We start from the raw sequence: 27,551 nt of genomic DNA on the forward strand, positions 1-27,551 counted from the left end.
CTCCCAGGAGAGAGGGAAGGGGCAGCCTTCCCAGAGTCAGCAGCTATAGAAGGGCAGTGTGATCTGCATGTTCACCAGGGGAATGTTAGCTCTCCCCAGATATGTCTTCTAGCTGAGAGCCAAATATTTTTTCTGGACATTTCCTGAAAGTTTGAGGGAAAAAACATGGGTGCCAATTATTATACTCAGGAATGTATTATATGCAGGAAAACACAGTACGTTGTTGAGGTCTTTTCTATCCTAATTTATATTAGTCTATTTGCTCTGAGTTGGACCTAGAGTGGTGAATTAGCCTGATACTGAACATGTTTTCTCTTTGTAGTTCCTCCCATTTGTGTTTTCAGAATTGTGATGCTATGATTTTCTGTCTATAGATTTTCATTTCTTAGATTTCCACTGTGAATTATATTTTCTACCATTCTAAAGTGGTTTTCTTTGATTAACTTAATGTTCTTGACCCTGAATCCAATTTACTCCAAAACTAAAATTGGGTCCCCTGCTTTCACTTTTGTTTTTATTTGCTCTGTATGTCTTTGTTTGACTTTGAATATCCAAAGGTTTATCACCTGTATATAGCATCTAGTTAGGTTTTGCTCTGAGATTTGCTCTTAGCCCTTCTTTTAACAGATGAGTTTAATCCATTTATATTTATTGTGATTATAGTTATGGTTTTGTTTGGTAGAGTGCTGTGGCATCACAGCTCACAGCAACTTCTAACTCTTGGGCTTAAGTGATTCTCTTGCCTCAGCTTCCCGAGTAGCTGGGACTACAGGCGCCCACCACAACGCCTGGCTATTTTTTGTTACAGTTGCCACTGCTGTTTAAGCTGGCCCAGGCTGGGTTTGAACCCGCCATCCTCAGTATATGGGGCCGGTGCCCTAACCACTGAGCCATAGACACCACCCGATTATAGTTATGTTTTATCTCAGTACCATCATATTAGACTCTTTCAGTTTTTTGTGTTTTATCTTTTAATTTACAGTTGATGATTTTTGTTTTTTTGCTTATTTTTTTTTTTTTTTTTTTGTAGAGACAGAGTCTCACTGTACTGCCCTCGGGTAGAGTGCCGTGGTGTCACACAGCTCACAGCAACCTCTAACTCTTGGGCTTACGCGATTCTCTTGCCTCAGCCTCCTGAGCAGCTGGGACTACAGGCACCCGCCACAACGCCCAGCTATTTTTTTTTTTTTTTTTTTGGTTGCAGTTTGGCCGGGGCTGGGTTTGAACCCGCCACCCTTGGCATATGGGGCCGGCGCCCTACTCACTGAGCCACAGGCACCGCCCTTGCTTATTGTTTTAAATTGTGTTCCTTTAGTTTCTCCTGAATGCTCTGTTTCTTTATTAGTATACATAATTACTCCCCATTATAAACAATCTCTCTCCATTTGACCAGAAGATATTAGTGTATTTTTTCTTCTATAATTTGATTTCAAACTGACTGCTTTAAATTATACTTTCTCCATCTCTTAGTTAGCTAAAGTTTCCTCTAGTATAGTACTTACAAAATGTCAATGAAGCTGTGAAATCCATTTAGTCCATCATGACCAGTGTGTTATAAGAAATGAAATAGGAAAGAATGGAATGGAAGGAACATAGCAATGTATCTTTTATAGTAATAGTAAATATTTCATGGTACTCTTTTCAACAGATAGAAATAGATACAGATATACCTGTTAGATGTGTGCTGAGTCTTAATGTAAAGTGAAATATATTTATTATTGTGTGGGCAGCAATAAAAAAAGGCTGCAAAACAATGCTCTGCAGTCTACATCATTGTAAAGGAGGGTTTATTGGAGCTAGAATCCTTCACTTGTTGCATATGTGAATCATGGCTGCCTTGCTAATTTAAATTTGCCAGTTACAAAATTGTGGAATCATAACCTTCTTTCACTTAGTATGTTGTAATCTTTCCTCTGAAGTCCTCTAGTGTTGTCTGTTCATATGGAGAATTCTAAGGCAACTTTGCACTTAAGTTGATCTTGGATGCCCAAAGTGTCATTAGTTTTTCCCAGGACATCCTTGTGTATTCTTTTGAACTTTATTTATTTATTTTTTTTTTTAGAGACAGAGTTTAACTCTGTCGCCCTCAGTAAAGTGCTTGCTGTGGTGTCACAGCTCACAGCAACCTACAGTTCTTGGGCTTAGGTGATTCTCTTGCCTCAGCCTCCAGAGTAGCTGGGACTACAGGCGCCCACCACAACACCCAGCTATTTTTTGTTGCAGTTTGGCCTGAGCCGAGTTCGAATCCGCCACTGTTGGTATGTGGGGCTGGCGCCCTACCCACTGAGCCACAGGCACCGCCCTCATTTGAACTTTACACTCAAGTTTTCTTTTGCTTCTGGAAGTTTACTTAATTTTTATCTTGAAATTCTTTTATTTGATGTCATTGACCTCTTTACAAATACACATCATTTGTATGTCGTATGTCTCTTAACTATTTTATAAAATGATCTTCTTTTGAATTCTTTTTAATACTTTATGAATTTCCAGTTATTTTGTTTACTCATCAGTCCTGTTCACCAGGTTCAGTGTGTCTCACATTGTTTTTTTTAGCACCGGCTCATCTTCTTTGTGGTGCCTTTCTTTGGTATTTCCATTTTTCTCTTCTGTTTTGCCTTCGGCTACTATCAACTCATGTTTCAGTATCTCCTGTGGTTTTGCCCCATTTTTATGTGGTCTTCCATCTCTGTTATACACAGTTTGATTGTTCTGATAACATTTCCTTTGGATGTATTTTTTTTAATAATTTTCATCTGTTCACTGTCGTGTCTTTATCTTGTTCCTTTCCTTTCATTTGTGTATTTTACAGATCCTGTACTACTTTTAAAAAATTATTATTCCTATGGAGAAGCATGAATCCTATGTACTCAATTTTGATATGAGGACAATTAATGACAATTATGGTTATGGGGGGGGAAACAGAGGGAAGGAGGGAGTGGGGTGGGGCCTTGGTGTGTGTCACACTTTATGGGGGTAAGACTTGATTGCAAGAGGGACTTTACCTAACAATTGCAATCAGTGTAACCTGGCTTATTGTACCCTCAATGAATCCCCAACAAGAAAAAAAAAAAAGATATATGGAAAAAAAAAATTTATTATTCCTGCTTCTCACCCGTAAATACAGTGAGTTTTTCCTACATCATGTATCTGCAGGATAGTAGCTTTTAGGACAGCGTTTTACACTAAATACAATTCTCTCTTCTTAATATGGAAGTACTTTACGTGTGGAGGTCAGAGTAGTGGAGAGCTTAAGCAAGAGAGAGAAATTAGGAGTGCATGTTTGTTTAACCTTTCATCCTCCTTTGTCTGCAGAGATGGGCAGTTACAGTGATGCCTGTATTTCAAAATGTCTCTTCTCTTAGGGCCTCAGCAATGTGTATACTTCAGGCAAATAGGTTTCTGTATGATTCCTTATTGACCTTAGAGTTCTCCAGTTAATTGCAGAATTAACTCCAGTTAATTCCAGCTCTCCCGCATGCTGAGGCCTGCTCCCGTAGGCATTCTCTTTCCCTCTATCTTATCCTGGCCCTGTTGGATCCAGTTGCATATAATAGTCTTTCCAGCTATTTTGCCATTCAGGACTTTGACTCCTGGTTTTATCAAAGATCTGATTTATTTTTTTCTATTTCTCAGTATCTATGATGTTCTTTGTGATTTCTGAAAAGATATGGAGAGAGAAAATTCATTATTGCCTCAAAAGCTGAAACCCTGTCTGACACTTCAGCTCTCTTTAACTTTGATGATGTACGTTACATACACCAAAATTATATCTGCTTTAATGAGAATGAATTTGAGACCTTGAGAGTTATTGTGATGGAACTAGGGCCATACAGTTCAATAAGGATGAATTGACAGAGTCTCTAGCTAGACTTCACTGTGGAGATATTAAATGGTGTCTTTAATTTTTCTTTCTTTTTTTTTTGGAGACAGAGTCTCACTCTGTCACCCAGGGTAGAGTGCTATGGCATCTTCATATCTCACAGCAACCTCAAACTCTTGGGTTCAGGCAATCTCTTGCCTCAGCCTCCTGAGTAGCTGGGACAACAGGCACCCCCCTACCACGCCCAGCCAGTTTTTCTGTTTTTAGTAGAGATGGGGTTTCACCTTTACTCAGGCTGGTCTCAAACTCCTGAGCTCAAGCGATCAGCTCCCCTCAATTTCCCAAAGTGCTGGGATCACAGGTGTGAGCCACAGCACCCGGCTTGAATGGTGTTTTGTGAATGCAATGCAGATAAAGCCTGGTTGCTCTCCTTTGTCCACTCAAGGGAGCTTATATTGCTTTGTTGCCTTTACTAATGAATGAAATCATTATGGCGGCTTGGTTGATGAGCCAGAGTTTAAATACTGAACTCAGCTTTAACCTATATTAGAGGATCTAGAGTGAGTGAAACCCAAGAGCAGGAAGGCGAGGGACAGGATACCCAGCACTCATATGGCACCGTCTCCATTAAGCTTCACAGTCCCTCTGATCTGGCATTATTGTCCCTTTTTGACACATGAAGAAATGGGGCAAAGAGCCTAGGTAACCTCTCAAAGCCACCAGTTAGGAAGTGTTGATGCTCCTAAACTTTCAACTTTACCTTCCTGCCTCCTGGGATATGGTATTCACTCATGTAGAGTCGTCTCAACCACAGCTTTGGGGTTCTGTAAAGATAAAATCAAAAGACCCACAAAAAGGGGCTGCTAGCTGCTTTGTTTTCATCTTTCAAGCCAGGTGATGCTGCTACTTTCCATGTACTAAGGGGCCATTTCTCTGAGTAGCAGTCGTGATCACACCCAGCACTTAACTGGGCATGTCTTCAACCTGCAGTTTGTAGCCATTAATTAGTTCCTATGTCGTAAGCCATTGTTACCTTCTTGTACAGATGAGGCAGCCAGCATGAAGAGTGGTTATGTAATTTTTCTAGGATTCCCAGGAGAGAGCTGGTATTGCACCTCTCCATCCTAGGCTTAGCCTGGGACCCTGCCTGAGATTGTTTAGCAATTTCATTCCCTTCATCACTGGCTCTGTTCACAAAGATGCTTTATCTCACCTGTGGTGCCATCCACAGTGTATTATAGAATGTGGTAACAGATGAGAAGGAGAAAGCTCAAATCAAGGATTACATGCACAGGAAGCTTATTTTCAACAAAGTAGTTCAGATCAGAAACTAAGACCATTTTGTTTAAAAATTGACAATGACAGAATTTATAAAGAATTACAGTGAGAGGGCTTTGGGGAAGGAACTGGCTTATTGGGGGAGGAGAAGAAAGTGAAGTATATGCCCATTTGTACTTTTGGCTCTTTTTAGTTTCAGTAAGAAATAGCCCTTTGTGGAGTGCATTTATCTTTAACCACACAAAGTATGGCTAGCTTTAAAAAGTGTGGAGATCGGGCGGCGCCTGTGGCTCAGTCAGTAAGGCACCGGCCCCATATACCGAGGGTGGCGGGTTCAAACCCGGCCCCGGCTGAATTGCAACCAAAAAATAGCCGGGCGCTGTGGCAGGCGCCTGTAGTCCCAGCTACTCAGGAGGCTGAGGCAAGAGAATCGCTTAAGCCCAGGATTTGGAGGTTTCTGTGAGCTGTGTGAGGCCATAGCACTCTACCGAGGGCCATAAAGTGAGACTCTGTCTCTACAAAAAAAAAAAATAATAAGTGTGGAGATCATATAAAAACTAACCTCCAAAAGTCTCATTTTTGAATACTTGCATTATAATGGAAGTAGCCTCAGATTTCATCCAACCATCACTGGACAATTTATTTGTTCCTTAAGTACCATTTTAATATATAGTGTTTTATATATAATGATGTTTTTGGAGTAACAAGTATTCAGGCAGTGAGAGAAAAAGAAAGCACAGCACGCTTAATATGTAGGTAGACATCTCGGCACCTTTCTTTGTACAGGAAGCCCATTATCTCCAAATGATAACTTTGTTGATAGTACCCTCAAATATACTTGGAGCCAGGTTTTATAAAATAGGTCCAGAATTGTATGACTAAGAGACCCAGCTGATGATACGTCAGCCTCAGATAGATGGTACATTTTCTGTTTTAAAGATTCAAACAAAACTTTTCACATTCTTCTTTGAAAAAAAAAATTACATTTGAAGTCCTTTTTCACCCAAACACATTTTGAGATAAGAGCTCACAAGTCTTGACATTATTTCATTTTGTTATGCGCATCTGTCAAGGAACCAAGATACGATACAGCTACTAAAAGCTGGTGATTGTGGAACAGAGAAACTTGACAGCATTTCATTTCCTTTATGTTCTGATTATACATTTATCAGGAAACCTATATCTGTACTACTTCGGCTAGAAATTGGTAGAATTCAGGAACTCAAAGGCTTGGCAAAGAACTGTCCTATTATTTGGTATCATCTTACATTTTCGAGAAGTTGCTTGGTAGAGTCATTGTTAAAGCTTTTGCTTCTCTTTTCATTATTGTGGGCCACTATCCACAGACCACATTTCTATAGGCCCTATAACTGCTTTGCTGCACAAATTAAACGCCAGGGTATTTCATACATAACACGCCAGCGTTTCAATGCTTGTCAATCAGAGTTTATGAAATATAGGGATTACAACTTGATATTAACATCCAAATCTATTGTGCTCATTTTATGTGTGAAAATGAGAAACCCTCCTGCAGACACTGGATTTCCCAGCCCCTTTGTCGCCCTGTTTTTAATTTATCTCCAGGTTTTGAGTCAGGAAAATGATGTTGCTTATCAATTTAATGTAGTGATAAAACGTATCTATGAATCAGAGCGATGAAAAAGTAGTTTGGCTTTCGGTACAGCCCCACTGAGAGGATTCCAGTGGGGCTAATTCCTCCGTAGAATTGAATATCCCTCTTCTTAAATTGTGCTTCACATGAAGAAGTGGACATAGAAATGTCATTGTTTTAGGAAGACTTTAAAACTTTTAAATGTGTTCTTTTTATCCTTGCCTATTTTTTTAAACAGGTGTACTTCAAAAGGAATTATTCAGAAATTACGCAGACTGACCACTTGGGGAACACGTCCACCGGACAGCCTTAAATATTTTTGAGACAGCACTGTGATTCTACCAAGATGTCACATCTACTCCATTTTCTAATAGTTTTTGCACTGTGTAAACTATATTGTACTTTTTATACTCTGTCAACAAATACTTATACAGACATGATGTTAGCTCATATGGATTTCCCAACGACCTTATTCAGTAGTATGAAGTTCTACCAAAAAATGATTTATTTTTATTTAAATGTTATTGTTGTGGTTATTTTTTAATGAGAGGTGCAGGCCACCCACAAAAGTTGTCTATCAGGTTTTGTGCCTTAAGAGACTCCAGAGCCAAAGCTCATCTTTAAGGAACAGGAAAAAGTTGTCACAGGTTTGGATTTGTGTGTGTTACTGACCCCAAATTACGTGTCAATTTCCGTTTATATCAGGGATTCTATTTACTTGAAGACAGTATGAAGCTGACATTTTGTCTCACGTTTTCTTTAACATAAGTGGGATCCATTATTTCCCCCAAAGGCCTCTGGTTAGTACAGATAAAAACAATAGGAAAAACAAAAAATACATTTTTGTTTAAGTGACATCGTAGTAGGGCGACAAAAACAATACAAGATTAAAGTATACAAGGACAATATTTGGTCATATGTTCTTAAACAGAAAGAAAGGAATGTAACAGTTTCTCAAAATGGGAGCCTTTATAGGTAGATTTGATACCGAAAGGCACAGATGTGACCATCCCTCATCTTTTACATTTGTAAGATTCTAACAGGGGGACTGTGTTGAAGTTTTGGGCTCAGCGTGATGGTACTTTCCACAAAGGCCAAAACTCTAACTAATTTCCAAAAATATGTGGTCGTATTCTTACTGGAATTCTGGCTTTCAGAAGGTTAACCCTCTGTCGACTATAAGCCCTTTGGCTTTGCCTTTATGGAAATCCTTTCTAAATTGCATGCATCGGCTTTCTTGTTGAGCCAGATTAAGAAAAGCATTGACTGTAATTCTGCAGTACCTTCCCAGGATGGTATTGGATGATCCAAAAGGTTCACTTTCATGAGTTTGTCCACGTTAGTTTACTTCTGACCACTAATAGCAGGGTTTTTTTTTAAGGTTTCTAATTAGCGAATCAACAAACTGCAATATTTCCTAGGACCTGTTGTACTTTTCTAAACTATGGGTTTTTAGTTTTTCTTGATGGTGGTGGCTATGGTATGTTGAGGTCAGTTTACTAAAGGTTTTACTGTCATGGTTTAAAGTGGATTCTCATGACCTCTCAGAATAAGGGGTAACCTTAACCACCCTCAAATTGCATATATTAATATATGTGGCAGGCATTTTAGAACAGATGCTTTATAGAATGAGCACTTAAAAAGCACATGCAGCTAACTACCAAAATATATCGAGTGTAGTAGCTGTTCAGCTCTTTGTATTTAGAAATCTGGTTACCATTCGGTCATATAAACCACACACAGTAAGGTATTCGTGAATAGTCCTGATTAGTATTGTAGGCAACTGAAATGCCAACTGTAATAATGATATTTGTTCAAACTTTAGACATATTTGTAATGTGCATATGTTTATTTGGTCTTTAGAGGGGAAAGGCCATCATATGAACATGTTTCTATCTCATTTCTGTTTTAACATTACAGGGTTTTTTAATGAAACAAAATTTACTTGAAATAAATGACAGTTTTTATCACCATAAAACTGTACTTCAGTTTTTAGAGGGATTACTGTACTTCAATTTTTGGAGGGATTACTGACCCAGGTCCTTAGTGATGAAAGCTAATGAGTTCTCCTGAGATCAAAAAAAAATGTGAGCTCAAAAAATTAACTTTCATTATCTGTCCACTGGTTTTCTTGGCCAATTGGGTGGACCAAATAGTCCAAACAGATTTCAGTAGGTTTCAGACTGATCAAAGCAGTTGCTATTTTATCAAGTCCAGGAAGGGAGAGTATTAATTTGTGCCTCAGGCTTGAGCAAGTATTACATGGTTGATGTTTGGGGTTGTGTTTTTGTCTTTTCAGATGTCTTTGTCCAAAACTGATAAGAAACATCTGTCGCCACTGCATGTAACACACTAGAATATTGATTCTCAAAGTCTGGTCCCTGAGCCAGCAGCATACCATACCCTGGCACTTGTTTGGTGTGCAGATGTTTGTGCCTTGCCCCAGATATGCAGAGTCAGAAACTCTGGTGGTGGGGACCAGTAATTGGTGTGTTCATAAGCCTGAAGGTTGATTCTCATGCAGCACCATAGAACATAAAGAACTCATGAAGAAACACACTGAAATCTAGCACACATCTCCATGTCTACCTAGTATGTGTCACAGCTCCAGAGGTAAATAGTTACTGGAGTGTCTAGTGACAGAAGACTCTTGGCAGTTGGCATTTAAATCAAAATGAGTAATTAAGTGTCCTCAACAACCTGATCTGAAGAATAGAAGAGAAGGTCCATGTCGGAGAAATATCCTCATTATCCTTGTTGTCTAAAATCAGCACAGTTTCATTTCTTCTAGGAAGTGTTCTTAAGATCAGTCTTCAGATTGGGTAGCCCTGTGTGTTTCTGTGATACCTTGAGCACCCCTCCTGTATTACACTGAATCATAGGCAGGATCTGCAGTGTATGGGGCCCCCATTTAGAAGGGCCCAGTACTTGGTTTACTGCCCTGTTTTCAGCATCTTGAAATTCTGAATTTTTGTACAAAGGACCCTGCTTTTCCATTTTGCACTGGGACCTGTAAATTATGTAGTCTGTCCTCATTGTAAGTATTTGTGGATGTTTCCTCCCTGAACCATGAGCTTCTGAGGACTAGACCGTGCCATGTTCATATTTTAATCTACATCTTCTAGCACAGGGTCAATTCATGGGTGCTCAGTAAGTGTTCACTGAGTGAATAAGCACTGAGGATAAACCTTCTAACCTTTCTAATATGAAAGTTTAAGAGGCAGGTTGGGGTAGCAGAACCCGGGTTCAGAGGTCAGTCACCAGTTTGTACCAGCCCACGATAAGTATGGGAATTTCAATAAAGTATGTAGAAACTTTTACAGCTCCTTGATATTGCCATAACATCCACATTCATGGTTGGTAGACTCCTTCCGAGCAGACCAGAGACCAGTTTGTTGAACTTGGATGGTGAGACGTGGGGCACACTAGCCATGCACAGTAGACCCGCTGACTATAATAGTTTGCAATGGTTTGAAAATTAAACATAATTAAATAAAACCAATTCTTAACCCCAGAGAGTTGAGAAGCGCCACTTTATTTTTTTTTTATTTATTTGTTTATTTTTATTAAATCATAGCTGTGTACATTAATGCAATCATGGGGCACCATACACTGGTTTTATAGACCGTTTGACACATTTTCATCACACTGGTTAACATAGCCTTCCTGGCATTTTCTTAGTTATTGTGTTAAGACATTTACATTCTACATCTACTAAGTTTCACATGTACCCTTGTAAGATGCACTGCAGATGTAATCCCACCAATCATTCTCCCTCTGTCCTCCTCCCCCTCCTCCCCTCCCTTTCTCCTCTTCCCCCTATTCTTAGGTTATAACTGCATTATACCTTTCATGTGAAAGCCATAAATTAGTTTCATAGTAGGGCTGAGTACATTGGATACTTTTTCTTCCATTCTTGAGATACTTTACTAAGAAGAATATGTTCCAGCTCCATCCATGTAAACATGAAAGAGGTAAAGTCTCCATCTTTCTTTAAGGCTGCATAATATTCCATGGTGTACATATACCACAATTTATTAATCCATTCGTGGGTTGATGGGCACTTGGGCTTTTTCCATGACTTAGCAATTATGAATTGGGCTGCAATAAACATTCTGGTACAAATATCTTTTGTTATGATGTGATTTTTTGGTCTTCTGGGTATATACCTAGCAGAGGAATTATAGGATTGAATGACAGATCTATTTTTAGATCTCTAAGTGTTCTCCAAACATCTTTCCAAAAGGAATGTATTAATTTGCATTCCCACCAGCAGTGTAGAAGTGTTTCTCCACATCTACACCAACATCTCTGGTCTTGGGATTTTGTGATATGGGCTAATCTTACTAGAGTTAGATGATATCTCAAAGTAGTTTTGATTTGCATTTCTCTGATAATTAAAGATGATGAGCATTTTTTCATATGTCTGTAGGCCATGCGCCTGTCTTCTTCAGGGAAGTTTCTATTCAAGTCCCTTGCCCAACCTGCAATGGGATCACTTGATCTTTTCTTGCTTATACGTTTGAGTTCTCTGTGGATTCGGGTTATTAAAGCTTTGTCGGAGACATAACCTGCAAATATCTTCTCCCATTCTGATGGCTGTTTGCTTGCTTTACTTACTGTGTTCTTGGCTGTGCAGAAGCTTTTAGTTTGATCAGGTCCCACTAGTGTATTTTTGAAGCTGCTTCAATTGCCTGGGGGATCCTCCTCATAAAATACTCACCCAGACCGATTTCTTCAAGAGTTTTCCCTGCACTCTCTTCTAGTATTTTTATAGTTTCATGTCTTAAGTTTAAATCTTTAATCCAGTGAGAGTCTATCTTAGTTAATGGTGAAAGGTGTGGGTCCAGTTTCAGTCTTCTACAGGTTGCCAGCCAGTTCACCCAGCACCATTTGTTAAATAGGGAATCTTTTCCCCACTGAATGTTTTTAATTGGCTTGTCAAAGATCAAATAATGGTAAGTAGCTGGATTCATCTCTTGGTTTCTCTTCTGTTCCAGACATCTACCTCTCTGTTTTTGAGAAGTGCCACTTTAGAACAAAGCCTTGGATATGGTTCACTCAATAAACACTAGCCTCCTTATCCATCAGGGAAAAATCATCCTGTGATCTTCACGTTTAAAATTAGACCACTTAGGCTTTCAAAATGTATGAGCAATATTTTAAATTTTTTTATTTCAGATTGATACGAGGATGCAAATGTTTAGGTTACACTGTTTTCATTTCTAAGGTAAAGTTCAAGTCGTAGTTGTGCCCTTCACCCAGGGGGCGTGCTGAACACCCTCACATTGTGCACATCAGGTGAGATCCCCCAAGCACCCTTCCTTCTGCCCCTCCCCCTCTTCCCAACCCCCCTCTAGGCTATACTTGCAGTTGTTGAGACAGAGCCTCAAGCTGTTGCCCTGGGTAGAGTGCTGTGGCATCACAGCTCACAGCAACCTCCACCTCCTGGGCTTAAGCGATTCTCTTGCCTCAACCTCCCAAGTAGCCAAGACTACAGGCACTCGCTTCAATGCCCAGCCATTTTTTGGTTGTAGTTGTCATTGTTGTTTGGCAGGCCCGAGCTGGATTCAAATCTGCTAGCTCTGGTGTATATGGCTGGCACCCTAGCCACTTCAGCTACAGGCGCCAAGCCAAGTCTAAAAATATTTTAAAAGCAAAATGATATTGTGCATTTGTTTACACCAACTATATTCTTGAATTAACGGTGTAATACTGATATTGAAGATGGTAGCTAGGAACACATCAGGCCACTTGTAAAAGTGGAGAACATTGGGGCTTACATACAGGCTGTTTATTGATTTTCCTGTAAAAGCAGAAAAAATGTGAATTCACTGAGCTTTTGCTTCTTAAATTTAATCTTCTAAGGAGAATATTTCCCTTTTCTCAGAACTAAAATCTCAGTTGAAAGCTGAGAGAAACACATTTATTTAAATTTAGAACTAAAAAAAAAAATAAAGGGATTAACATGCCCTGGCCCTGTGAGATCTCCATTTATACACCAGGCCCTTCTAACTTGCTTTGGGGTCAATATTGGCATTGTAGGATTTTTTGAGAAGAACCAAGATTAAGACTTAGATATGCTAAGAATATTTTACAGAAAGCTTGCATTGGAAAGTTCTAGGTAAATTCCTATCTTTAGCTCAGTAAGCATACCCATAAAGCTAAACAACTCACAGTCATCCATCACAATAGATGGAAGTCTTGGGTACTGCAAAACAGTGTTTGACCCAAAAGTTAATCATATTTGATTTTGGAGGATATTATGTGGAAAAGAAACACAAAATTAAATTTTGTAGATTACTTAGACAAAAGTTAAAATAAGAGCTTATATCACAGTAGAGCCTTTTAAGTAAAACCGGAAGAATCAAAAGAGGATTGAGGGTTTTTAAACCCCATTTTATAACAATGAATTAAAAATAACTATAATTCCACACTGATAACAATAAGGAAAGACTAGGTGGATAGATACACAGGTCGGTAGATATGCAAGTAAAAGGATAGATGGATTGATAGAAGGAGAAATGGAAGGGAAAGGTCTTTTTGCAGTACAGTGTCAACTAATACATACAGAAAGAGTGGCAGAAAAGGTGCCACGTTGAAGCCATCCATCATTGTCAGAATAAATAACTCAGACTAAATTCAACATTGGCATCTAAATGAATGTCGAGTGAATGTCTGGGAGGGAGCAGTGTATTTGTATGGACAGAAAGTATCTTCCCATTAATCAATAAGGGGGAAATTGTATCTACTGTAGAAAAATCTAGACACCAACCATCCCAGCCAAGTGATCAGAGTAAGCATCAACAACAGTGGGAGCAACTGACATCCCGTCTCTTGTGTGACAATGACAACGACATACCACTTCTGTGATATTCCCGTCCACCCCTCAGTAATGCAAAACCTGAATCAAATCATCAGACAAACCCCAATAGAGGGCATTCCACAAAACAACTGACCAGTACTCTTTAAAAATGTCGTTGACCTTTAAAAGCTTAGAAAGTGTTTCAGATTAGATAGAAACATAAAAGCCATGACAATTCAACGCATTGTGTGATCCTGGACCAAGAAAATAAAATAAAAATGTATAATTGATAGAGTTGCATCTGTTGAATTTCCTGAATTTACTTATACCACTTTTTTTTTTTTTTTGAGACAGAGTCTCACTCTATCACCCTGGGTAGAGTGCTGTGAGCTAAGATGCCACATTCTTTCTGCAAAGTTTTCCACAGCTCAGCCACGCAAAGAATCCACATCTAGATAAGCAAGAGCTGACTGCACATGGTCTGTAAAAATCACCAAACAAGTTTTAACTTTGTGGGGATGGTTCATGCAGCTTCCTCCAAGCTGAAGGGCTCACGTGTAGCTTGAGGCAAAAGCACAGACGTGTGCATAGCTGTGTGGCGTGTGCATGCGTGTGGAGTCCAGGGCTGCACAGAGCCGGACCCAGAATGCAGCTACATCCGCCTGTGGCTGTTCCCTCCAACAGCAACAGAGGGAATGATCTCGTCCTGGAAGTCTAGCTCATCAGGCCTTCTGATCTGGCATCACTATACCTCCAAAAGTCACATAATGCTATATCTTGCCCATGTGAAAAAAAAAAAATTGTTAGTGGAAAACACCGGGATAGACGATGCTGATCTGATGACAATGGAGGAATTAGGAGGGATGCCTTTGTCTCCACTGGCAGTTGAAGCCATGTAGATTATCCCAAATTCCGTGTTTCAGTAGAAATCCATTTTATCCAGGGGCTCTCTCCATTTCCCCACTCAATATACAGAAATTTCTACCTGATGTTGTGCCAGCCAAGTTTACTCTGGCATGCACTGTCTTAATATGAAAATCAACTGATTCCTTCTCATCGGGTTTTCTTTTCTTTCTTTCTTTCTTTCTTTCTTTTTTTTTTTCCCCCCCCGAGAGAGTCTCCCCCTGTTGCCCACCTCTGTAGAGTTCCATGGTGTCATACCTCACAGCAACCTCAAACTCTTGGGCTCAAGCAATTCTCTTGCCTCAGCCTCCCGAGTAGCTGGCACACTACACACAATGCCCAGCCATTTTTGGGCTGCAGTTGTCATTGTTGCTTAGCAGGCCCAGGCCAGGCTTGGACCCGTCAGCTTTAGTGTATGTGGCCAGCACCCCACTCACTGAGCTATGGCCGCCAAGGCCTCATCAGGCTTTCTTTTTTTTTGCATTTTTTTTGGCTGGGGCTGGGTTTGAACCCGCCACCTCCAGCATATGGGGCCAGGGCCCTACCCCTTTAAGCCACAGGTGCCGCCCCTCATTAGGTTTTCTTTACATTCTGCTTTAACCTGTCCGACTGTGCCCATAATGACTTTATAAGAAAGCAGTGTCACAGTTTTGCTGCTACTTTCAAATGTAGTAACCATGCCAAGGGGAAGGACGTGGGCAATCAGCTTCCTTAATTCCAAATAGTTCACCTTGGCAATTTGAAATAATGTTGAGAAATTGGGATGTCTGATTTGGCAAAAGAGAAGTTAACATCTTTAGTCATTTTAAAGTTCTACAGAAATTTGAAGATTTCTTTGCTAAATATTTGCAGTTTTTCCTTTTGTTTTGTATAGCAAGCACAGTGAAATGAGGGAATAGTGTGTTCTCTAATTTACGAGAGTCAAAACAGACAATACTCTTGGCAAGAATACAACAAGACAAGTCAAACTCGCTGGTAAAAATGTGAATGATACAAACTTTCTCAAGTTTGGTGTGTACGTAGGTCAAGGTCCTTAAAATTTTCCTGTATTTTGTCTCGAAAAATTCTTTTCTAGGGATCTATCATAAGGATGTCACTATACATTCCTACAAAGAAAAATATACATTAGAGATATTTTTGCAATATCTCTAATAAGAAACGGGAGCAAGCTAAGTTCCAGAAAGTGTCAAAATCTGTTACATGCATAACATATTAAATAGCCAATAAAATGAACTTCCAAAAGATAATTTAATGATGTGGTATTAATATTCATTTTATAATATTAACAGAAAAATTACCTAAAACTTTTAATATTTTGTAAAACACATTTATTATCTTTAAAATCTGAAATTAAACAAGCAAAACTTAATAGTTATTAACTTGTTTTTACATTCGTAGGTTTAAAAAATTTTTCAAATTATCTGTGATGAGCCTGAGTTAATTATGAGGTCCAGAAAATTTGTAAGGAGTTTTGGTATCTCTTTCAATTAGGGTAAACTTTTTAATTTTCTGTTTTATTTGTGAACAATGTCTTATTTGTCCACAGAGAAGCTCCTAGCTTCAATATTTTTGCCTCGGACACTCCTTTGCACATGAGTTGTATGGTTGTTCAGAAAAGTTTTGTATCATAGTTTGAATTATGTCTGTAGTGCTTCTATTCTAACAGTATCTGTCCAGTTTGAAAATCCCGGTGTATTCCCATTGAAAAGACAGGCCATGTGAACACTGGGTTTAGTAAGCCATATGCATACAGAAACCATTTTGTTTTTTGAGACAGAGTCTCAGTTTGTCACCCTTGGTAGAGTGCCATGGCATCACAGCTTATAGCACCTCAAACTCCTGGGCACAAGCCATCCTCTTGCCTCAGCCTCCCGAGTAGCTGGGACTACAGGTGCCTGCCACAAGGCCTGGCTATTTTTAGAGATGGCGTCTCTAACTTGCTCAGGCTGGTCTCAAACTCATGAGCTCAGGCAATCCACCTACCTGCCTTGGTCTCCGAGAGTGCTAGGATTACAGGTGTGAGCCACAGTGCCCAGCCTTAGAAACTATTTTTGGATGGTGCTTTCAGGACAGAAAAATAATTATTCATTTCTAAAACCATGAAATATTTTTTATAAATACATAAATGTCATTACCAAGGCATGACCAGTGTTGAACACCACCTACTTTGTATCAATACAGCTTCCAAAGAGCCACAATAAAGGTCTCTATATCTGATCCGGTTTTTACTGAAATTTTGGCTCCTAAATTGCACAATGGGTCTGGATTTGCTGCCACATGTTTTGTGAGGAGGCACCTGAGTTGATTTATCAAAGAGAAATGGTTAGGCATATTTTTCCAAGAAATTTGGTGTTTCCCCAGATTGTAATAATGCTTGAGTTTCTGATTTACATGTGTGGGGGCAGACCCACAAATGACAATTGGGAACCTGGAACAGTAACTAGTTTTGGTGGAACTTGGACTTTGAAGTCTTTCTCATGCAGCTGGGCTGCAGGGTGAGGACTGTAGGTAGCCTGTATCAACGCCCCGGGGGAGGGCAGGTGAGCTGTCTGCAGGTAGTTTCTCATTCTCTTCCTTGCCTTCTCACTCTGGTTCCCTCTCTCCCTCCCTCATTAGAAATGTCTCTGGCTTAATGCGTTTCTTGACTATAGGTCTTTGGAATGGAGATGGCATTTTGAGAACAAGTTCTATATTGGGATCAGCAGTACCTGGTACATATATCATGATATCGATTTCATCAGTGTCAGGAGACTCTTCTTCAAGGCCAGGCTTTTGAGTAGGTAGACCAGGTAGCTGCCCATGTATCCTGCTTTAGGGAACCCTGGAAAAATCCCCTATGTAAAATATACTCCCCACTGACGCTTGAGGGGGCCATGACTGGTCATTTTCTCATGCAGATGTTTTTGCTCTTTCCTTGGAGTCCTTTTAAAAATAAGATACTATAGTCTCACTAAGGTGTAAAACATGAAGTCACTAACTTCAACCTGAGTTTATCAATAGCTTTCTCTCTATTAGAAAAAGCAATGGATGTCACACACGGTTTGGGCAAGTGGGTGTTTTTGATTCATTTGGATGGGAAGAACTCATCCTTGGTAAACATGATAATATTTATCAGTAAAGAGCCTTCAACAACTAGATTGCATATTCAAATCAAATCATAATAAGGAAATCTCCCATATTCTGGAAAAAAAGAGTGACTAATACACAACATATTGAATGTGTCTTCACCTTGTGTAGACAGAACACATAATTTGAGCATTATTCACCTGCAAATCCTGCTATTAAGCTAAATTACCCCCTCAAGTCCACTCTGGGTAGAGTTGGTTGAAAGATCTTCTGAGATTTGACTTGGAAAGGAAAAAAGGAAATTTTCGAAGACGCAGACCTGCTTGGTAAAGGGAAGTTTGACTTGCTTAAGTAGCCAAGAGAGTTTTTGAGGGCAGCCGGGTCTCATTCATCAGAGCCTGGCTAAAGATGGTGTCTGGACCATAATGGAAGGATAATCAGTGTTGTTCGCAAAAATGAATGGCTTTCATACTGAGTGTTAGTTGAACAAGTTGAATTCCGTTTGTTCTTGGAGTTAATCCTTATTTCAGGCAAACAAATGTCATTGATATCCCAACATCAAAAAATTCAGATGTGACCTTTTGGGGGCATGACACAATTATAAGAGGGACTTAACCTAGCAAATGCAATCAATGTAACCTGGTACTTGGTACCCTCAATGAATCCCCAACAATAAAAGAAAAAATTCAGATGTAGTTTTCACTTTTAGACCACTGATTAGAGACTATGCATTATGTGCTAAGTGTGCTGACTCTCTCTGGGATCTGTCTGCTTTAAAATGTAGAAAATATCTACTATGAGCAGGGCCTGCCCCTAACATTTTCTAGTCCAGGGCAGAAGTAGGAATGGAGGCCCACACCTCACATATCTAAATAGGTAAATCGGTGAACCAAGCTAACAAAGTGTTGAATAAAATATGGATGTGTTAACCTCCCACCTTAATAATCCTTTGTAACCACTTGCAAGACTTGATTCAAATTTACCATTCTTAGACTCTCAGAGTTTTGTGCTGAAATGTGGAGGCTGGCGAGAGATGTCGCATGCCCATAGTCCCCACCTGGAAGATCCTCCTTACACAAGCAAGGACATCCCAGATGGCACATGCAAGTTCCCACCCCTTCCTAACCTCACTAATGGATTGTCAGGCTAACGCACACTGGCCATGTTGCCTGGTGCTGTCGCTCTTGCAAGGGGACAGGCCCACACCGATTCTCAAATGGCTGAGGACATTTGTGCAGGCCATTCTGAGATCTCGAGCACACTGAGCGGTCTAAATCATTGCTTCTGGATCTTCAACATGCGTAGAATCCATCTGGAAATCTTACTAATGTGCTGCAGGTCTGGGTCGGGCTGAGAGCCCACAGTTCCAACAATCTCCCAGGTGATACTGATGCTGCTGGTTCACGGACCACACTTTTGGTAGCAAGCATCTAAAAGGAAAGGGCTCTAAGCTGGGTGTGTCCTCTGGCACTCTGACACTTCACCCCCTGGGAACCAGCAAGGTCCAAGGACAGCTAGAAGGGGAGGCTCAGGGCAGAGGCCTTTTATCCCAGCCTAAGGGTGGCGCTGCCCCTTCTTTGCCCACATCCCCATTGCACTGATGTGCTGTCTCCACACTGCTGAGCCCTGGCCCTCTCCTCACACTCTGCACCACCACCCTTTGATCTCCCACCCACTCTCCCCAAGTCAAGTTTCTCTTGGCTCCCTTCTCCTTCCTACTCCTTCCCCCGCTTTTCTCTTACGCCACAAAACAAATGTAAAATAACATTTCAGAAATATTAAAAACAAATGTTGATGAAAGCATGTTTTTGTTTTCTTGGAACATCACCCCCACAGTAACAACAATCACAGACCCAGCCTCTCCAGTGCCTAGGGATCGTCTGTGAACAAAATCATATCTGCTCACCCATGACCTGAAATCAGGATCTTTAAACATAAATGTTTGCCAGATTAGAGCAGACTGGGTTTTTCTTCCATATTTTTTATTTTGACAAGGCTAAGAAAGCTGCTATCTCATCATCTAATGGAATCAAATAGGCTGCTAAAAATAACCCTGCAAGCGTTTATTACAAACGGTAAACACCTCTCCTCCTCCCCCCATTTCTATGATGGAGCTTAATCCTTCAACTTGTGTTCAAGTATTTGCACTGGTATGGAGTTCTTTTCTTCTTCCCAAAGCTGTTTTTCACTATTTGCCTCAGTTATTTGAACAGGTGGCTCTTCACAACCTATGCTAATGTGAGGCTTTTGTCTGCTTTCAGATTGCACAGGGAGCCGGCTAAGGGAGAAACGCGTCTTTTTTGTTAACTATTCACACCTGTTTTGATAACCACCCTGTGTTGAACTAAAATACCAGGCCAGAGAGGTCTTTCTCTCTAAGTGAGCACACGCTCAGTGAGGTAGAGGCAAGACATTTTCTTTTTTTCTTGGGCACAGGACCAGCAGCCTACGGGCTGGGGCTGTGTACGCCGTCTGGAAGCGCGTGCCCATTAACGATCCCTGCTGGGAAGGTCTGGGGGGCGTCTCGCGGGGCTTGGTTAATAGCGGGGTACAGGTGAGCGCACGAGGCCTTCGGGGGCCTCGTCAGACCCGGGTCGCAGGCCTACGCCCGACTCCCCAGGGTCTTTGTCCGGGGCCGCTTCCCGCAGGCGCAGCAGGCCGGGCCAGGGCGGGCAGCGGGCGCGCGCTCCGGGCTGCGCTTGGCGCGCGATCACAGGCGGGCGCCTCCAGACGCCCGGCGCGCGCGCTGCCTGGCCACGGATCACAGGCGCCCGCCCTCCGCCGGGCGCGCCCGGGGGCCGCCTGCTCCCTGGAAGGCGATCACAGGCTGCGCCTCCGCGCCCTGAGGGCAGGGAGGGCGCGCGGCCCCCGCCCCTGGGGAGTGGATCCCTGGCTCGTTCCCACGGGGAGGTCCGGGGCTGCGCGCGGGCTTCTCCCAGCCGTCCCGCGGCGGAGTCCTGCACCAGTGGGAAGGGGGCGCGCAGGGGAGAGGGAAGTCCTTCCCCCGCCCTCGTGGGAAACGGAGGCAGTTGCTGAGGGGAAGCACTGGGTCATCGCCAGGTAGTAGCCACCCGAAGATAAACTCCTGACCCGGGACGCACCGAGGATGGATTTTTTCTTTGGCGGGAGGGGTGGGGTATCTGCACCCTATTAGTTCACTGGCCCCAAGAAAAGAATTAAAGCGCGCATGAAGTAGGCAAGGCAGGCTGGGGTATAATTTAAAGGGATTTGCTCCAGCACACAAAAGCGACCGTGATGCCGCCGACTTCTTCCCGGGCCCACCACTTCCCCACTGCACGCTCTTGGTGGCCTAATAAGCGCCGGCCAGGGTGTGACTCACAGACGCGGAGGCCAGGCCCGCGCACGCGCACACAACCGCAGGTAACCGCCTGGGACTCTGGAGCCGTGAGGGAAGGGAGCTCTGTCACCCATCCATGGGCCAGGCGGTATTCCTGCCATGCTTGGCCAGCCCCTTCTCGTGTCCACAGGAGGCCACAGGAAAGCTGGCGGCGGTTCCCATCCCCTGGGCAAAGAACTGGGGGAATCGTCTTCTCCATAAATTTGCTCACCACGCCTTTCGTGTGACAAAACTAAACGGGATGTCTAGAAAACATATAGTGTTAGTTTTCAAATTTATGTAGGAGACAAAATTATAAAATACAATTTCAAAAAGTAGATTTATATAAAACATGAAGTTTTATATAAAATTCACTAATTTTGAATGTTCATGTTGGTAAGTCAGGAAGTACACGATTATATGACCACTACCATATTCAAGATAACCAACATGTCCATCATTACCAAAAGTTCCCTTGTGCCCCTTTGCAGTCAATCCACTTCTTGTACCTCTGGCCCTTGGCGACTGCTGTCCAGGTTTCCATCCCTATGGTGTTGCTTTTCCCAGAATTTTATATTAATGGAATTATGCAATTTGTAGCCTTTTGAGTCTGGCTTCTTTCATTTAGCAAAGAGCTTTTGCAGTGCACCGATGTTGTTGCATTATCAGTAGTTGGTTGCATAGAGTGATAATGCACTAGGTGGATGTATCACAAATCATTCATCCAGTCAGCAGGTGTGGACATTTGGGGCTGAAGATAGGTCTACATCCTAACCCCCAGCGTCTGTGAGCATTACCTTAAGTAGCAAAAGGTGTGAGTGTTAAAGGATCTTAAAAGAGGAGCTTAACCTGGATCATCTGAGTAGATCCTAAATGTCATTACATGTATCTTTGTAACACAGAGGCAGAGGGAGGTTAGAGACAGAGGCAGGGAGGAGCAGTGATGTGAAGATGGAGCAAAGAAAGAGATGTGGCCACAAGCCAAGGAATGCCAACAACTACCAGAAGACAGCGGAGGCCAAGGAATGCCAACACCCACCAGAAGATGGAGGAGGCAAGAAAGGATTCTTCTCTAGAGTCTCCAGAGAGAGCAAGGCCCTATCTATACATTACCTAATTTCCGGTTGTTTTTGTGTTGTTGTTGTTGTTGTTTTGTTTTATTAAGCAGTTAATGAGAACTCTGGTTTCTTCACATTCTCATTAACTCTTACCATTGTCAATATTTAATTTTAGCCTCTTGCTCCTTTTCTCTCTCCCCTGCCAAATTCCTTTCTCTCACCCCCTGCTCTCCGTTCTCTTCTCTCTCTCTTTCTCTAATATAAAATAAACTTATACTTTTATATTCTAAAAGAAAATTTAATTTTAGCCATTCTAATGGCTGTGTAGTGGTTTGTTTTTAATTTGCATTTCCCTAATGGATAGTGATGTTGAACATCTTGCAAGTGCTTATTTGCCATGTTTAGTGAAAGAAAGATCCGTTCAAATCTTTGTTTAATTTTTATTGATAATTTCTATGCTTTTAATATACACTATCATGACAATTATACAGATTCAATTTTATTTATTGAGAATGAACTATGTTGAGAATAAAATAAAGCATCTTTTGGTTTACACTATATTGTGAAACAACATACTGAGTAGATGATTAGTGACCTCTATCTTACATCTCTCTTTATCACGTATTAACATTTGGAACAATGGGACTGAGTCAGAACTTCATATCAGCTGCAACATCAAGTCTATTCACTTGTTTTGTTTTTGTTGGAGTGTAGAGGGTGTTGTAGCAAAGGGAAGGAGATCACAAACTGCATGTTTTGCAATATTTGGATACCCTTACAATGGGCCGCTCCAAAAATCATTAATTATTTCATCTTGGATAGCTCACCTTCCAGTTTTTCAGGATCGGGAGGCTGAAATTACTTATTTTCATTCTGAACTGTTCAGCTCTGTGCTTGTTCAGAGCAACAAGATTGCCTTTTTATTTAAATTATCATCTTTCAGATACTTCATATGGAAAGTTAAGTAGAATAAATCTTTTAATATGTAACGAACCTTGAATAGTCCCCCAAATATGTGCTGAGATTATAGGACTCCAAAGAGGCTGATGGTTATCTAATAGGCAGAGTACGACAATGAATTGCCAAATTTTGCTTGCATATCCACAGGCACCGTACATTAATGTATCAGGTGACCTTGCTTACTACTTCCTGGCCACCTCAGGTTTACTGTACTATTTTTAAAAGGGATATTATTATATCTTAACAATAACCTCAGTTATTTACTACTGATCTGTCGTATATATTTTTATTTAATTATTTTTTAATTTCAAATTAATAGAGTACTAACGTTTAGGATGCATTGTTTTCGATTCTAAGGTAAAGTTCAAGTTGTAGTTAAGCCCTTCACCCAGGGGGAATCCTGAGCACTCTCCAATTGTGCACATTAGGTGAGATCCCCCCATCACCCTTCCTCCGCCTGCCAATTGCCCTCCTTCCTCCGTCCTCTCTCCTTCCTCTTCCTTCGCCCTTGCTAGACTACATTTGTGTTTTACCTTTCATGTGGGTGTGTAGTTGTTTATATATTGGTTTCATATTAGTATTGAGTACATTGGATATTTATTTTTTCAAACCTCCAATACTCTACTAAGAAGAATGTATTTCAACTCCATCTAGGTAAATGCAAAAGATGTGGTCTCCATCTTTTTTAATGGCTAACTAGTATTCCATGGTGTGTGTGTGTGTGTATACTACAATTTGTTAATCTATTCATTTTATATATATATATATATAACAAATTGATATATTTATATATATATATCATCATATCAAATTGGTACATATATGTATCACATTGTGTTAATCTACTCATGGGTTGATGGGCTTTTGGGTTGCTTCCACAACTTGGCAATTGAATTGAGCTGCAATAAACATTCAATATATATTTTTAAAATCACATTTTGGAAGAAGATAGAATCATCCCTGATTATCAGCAGGAAAATTTACTCTAGGACCCATCTCAGATACCAAAATCCTCAGATGCTGACGTCCCTTATATAAAATGACATTGTATTTATGTATAATGTATGCATATACTCATATACTTTAGATCACCTCTAGATTACTTATAACAGCTACTACAGTGCAAATGCTATATAATTATTATACTATATTTCTTGTGTTTTTACTATTGTATTATTTTTAAGTTTTAAAAATATTTAAGGTTGGTTGAATTTGCAGATGTGGAACCCATAGAAACAGAGGACCAATGATATATCCTTGCATAGAACTTTAAAAAATAATTGCCTGTTAAGGTCATGAACAGAGAAACCCTGTACCTAGCAGATTCACATTCTTTGGGAACATTAAAATACTCACTGTTCACCAAAAAATTGGAAAATTTTCAGACAAGATGAATTTAAGAGCATTTCAGTTTTACAATTCAGTTTTGTTATAACAGAAAACTCCATGTGCATAACATTTTAGTTAGAGGACAGACTAAGAAAAGAGAAGGAAACATAGAAGTGGAAATAAAGACAGAGCAAATAGAGACAAACACAAAATGATGCTGCTTCATGATTCTCTGTCTCTCGTGTGTGTGTGTGTGTGTGTGTGTGTGTGTGAGAGAGAGAATTTTAAGGTGTTCCCAAATTCTTGGCCCCTGGTACGCACACATCTTTGACTAGTTACTCAATTATATACCAACCCTGGTGTTTCTGTAAAAAAAAATTGCAGATATATTAATAATTAAGGACCAAAATCGGTTGATCTTAACATGGGGAGACTAACTATGAGCCCAACCTCTGGGTCTAGAAGTCAGAAAGGGGGAAACCAGAGAAATTGGAAGCATGAGACAGACTAGAGGTGAAGGAGATAGTGCGAGCCCTGTGGTGTGGAATGCAAGTGGCTTCAAGAGGCTAAGAGCAGCTTCCCTGGGAGCCAGCAAAAAATAGGGACCTCAGTCCTACCCACAGCATGAACTGTATTCTGCCAATAATCTGAAAGTGCTTGGAAACAGATTCTTCCCTAGAGCTTCCTGTGATCTTCTCCACAACCTCTCTAAGACATCAGACAACCCAACAGTAAGGATCATTCTACAAAATACCTCATTAGTATTTCTCGAAACTTTCAAAGTCATCAAAAACATAGATAATCAGAGAAATTGTTGTTGACCAGAGAAGGTTAGGAAAACATGATGACTAAATTTAATGTAATATCCTGGATGGATCCTGGAAAAGAAAAGGGGAAGTAAGAAAAAAACTATTAAAATCCAAATAAACATAGGAGTTTAGTTAATAGCACTAACAGGCTACAAGTATTGATATTTCAGTTGTAAGAACTGTACTGTAGTAAGGTAAGAGGTTAAAAATGGAGGTAACTGCATCATGCAACGTTTCTGTAAAACCAAAACTATTCTAAAATAAAAGGTTTATTAAAAAAAAAAAAAATGGGCTCAGTTCCCGTAGCACTGTGGTTATGGCACTGGCCACATGCACCAAGGCTGGTGGGTTCAAACCCAGCCCAGGCCAGCTAAACAATGACAACTGTAACAAAAAAGTAGCTAGGTGTTGTGGTGGGTGCCTGTGGTCCCACCTACTTGGAAGGCTGAGGCAGGAGACTTGCTTGGGCCCAGGAGTTTGAGGTTGCTGCTAGCTGTGACACCATGGCACACTACCAAGGGCAACACAGTGAGACTCTATATCAAAAATAATAATAATAAATAAATAGAACTAGTCATGAAAATGGAAAAGTTTATTGTGTAGAGTCTAAGGCTATGAGAGGTTATAGCTTCCAGGAACCAAAAAAAATCAGGCAATGGTTAATTAAATTTTAACATTAATTAGATATAAAATAAAGACTAATTAGATATCAATTTGTGGCAACCGCATAAATGATCACGTGAGACACAGATTGACAGTACACGCTGCAAGAGGTGAGGCTAACCATAGGTGCAGGATAGCACTGAGCACTTCTCGCAGAGTCCTTTTATTGAGAAGATACATAATAGGCGGAAAGATTACTAAGCAAAGACATGCAGGGGCTGAGTGGTCAGGGAAGTGATCTCAGAGGTGCCAACGGAGTATGTACTCAAGGAAATGATCTTCAAGGGTGGTAAGAAAATGATCTTCAAAATACTAAATGCAATTTTTCTTCACTAATCCTTTAAGGAACTGTCAATAAAATGCTTCATGTTTAACAATAGCCTTGCTACTACAGGACTGAACTTTGCTCCTCCAGGATTACTGAGTTACTTGGTGGCTTGCCTTCCAAGTCACAAGAGATTTCCAGGCTTGCCAGCAGAATGTCTTGTTCTCAGTAATTCCTCAGATGAGTTCTGATATTGGTGGCTGTTGTAGTAAGTATGATGTTTAATCCTCTATATAAAATGAAGACTATTTTTATTGTCTCATTATAAAAACTCCACCTTTAATAAAACAATACCATTATTTATGTTTATTTTGCAGAAATTACTTAAATTTATCTATAAATCTTACCAACATGCATTACCCAATTTCTGGACTTCATTGTCATCTTTATTCTTTATCCTGGAGTTATTTTCTTCTTATAAAGTACTTTGTTTATATTATTTTATTGAGGATACAGGAAGAGTGTTATGAACTGAATGTTTGTATCCCTCAGAGGTTGTATGTTGAAAACCTAAACCTCATTGTGATTGAGGTTGAGCAGTGATTAGAGTTCTAGGAGATCATGAGGGTGTTTTCACAGTAGGATTAGTGCACTTATAAGAATAGAGCAAAGAATAGTCTTGCTTTCTCTCTCTCTTTCTTGTCATATGAGGACACATTAAAAAACAACAACAACAACAACAACAACAAAAAACTCGGCTGTCTGCAAGCCAGGAAAAGGACCCTCACCAGGAGCCAAATCAGCTAGCTCCTTGATCTTGGACTTCTTAGCTTCCAGAACCACATCAAATGGATGCCTGTTGTTTAAGCCATCCAGTCTATGGTATTTTGTTATTGTGCCCCCATTATTACCCCCATTGCAACCATCACATCACTGTTCATGATAGTTTAGCTGGGTATGGAGTTTTTAAAAGGCAGTCATTGGCTCTCATCATTTAGAAGATACTACTTCATTTTCTCCTGGTATCTATTCTTCTCAATAAATCCACTTTAAGTTTAATTGTTTTTTCTTTGTAGGTTATATATCTTTTCTTCATGATAGCTTTTATTGTTTTGTATTTTTAATTTTATTTTTAGAGACAGATTTTTGCTTTGTCACTCAGGATGGAATGCAATGGTCCAATCATAGCTCACTGCAGCCCCGAACTTCTGGGGATGAGTAATCCTTCTGCCTCAGTCTCCTGAGTAGCAAGGACTATATAGGTGTGTTCCATCGTGCCCAGCTAATTTTTAAATTTTTTGTAGAGATAGGGTCTCATTGTGTTGCCCAGGCTGGTCTTCAACTCCTAGCCTCAAGTGATCCTTCCACCTTGGCCTCCCAAAGTGCTAGGAGTATAGGCATGAGCCATGTCCAGCTCATGATAGCTTTTTTAATTCTTAGATTTGATGAAATATCATTATTTTATACTATAACATTTTAAAATGTAGATTCATCTTTATTTGACCCTGCTTAACATTATGCTTCTTAAGTCTGGGAAGACATATCTTTCCTCAGTGGTGAGAAATTTTCAACCATTGTTCCTTTGAATATTGACACTCTGCCTTCATAGAGAGCATTCTCTGCTTCTCTCACTCCTCTTACTCCAG

General features: G+C 40.4%; 1 protein-coding gene across 10 annotated transcripts in view; it reads left to right on the forward strand.

Annotated features, from left to right (window-relative positions):
* The window catches only part of LOC128566988 (ATP-binding cassette sub-family C member 4-like), a 316,653-nt gene extending 294,475 nt beyond the window's left edge, over positions 1-22,178 (forward strand). For 9 of the 10 annotated variants that reach the window (XM_053564127.1, XM_053564131.1, XM_053564126.1 and 6 more), the window contains one exon: positions 6,949-7,638. In XM_053564127.1, coding sequence (XP_053420102.1) covers positions 6,949-7,023 — 75 coding nt within the window. In that variant the 3' untranslated portion in view covers positions 7,024-7,638. Of the gene's footprint in view, positions 1-6,948; positions 7,639-21,723 lie in introns of those variants that run through there. The other variant, XM_053564123.1, reaches the window with a different exon arrangement.
* The last annotated feature ends 5,373 nt before the right edge of the window (positions 22,179-27,551 follow it).

This window comes from Nycticebus coucang, chromosome 15 (genome assembly GCF_027406575.1).
Source record: "Nycticebus coucang isolate mNycCou1 chromosome 15, mNycCou1.pri, whole genome shotgun sequence".
In the NCBI taxonomy this organism is placed as follows: Eukaryota; Metazoa; Chordata; class Mammalia; order Primates; family Lorisidae; genus Nycticebus; species Nycticebus coucang.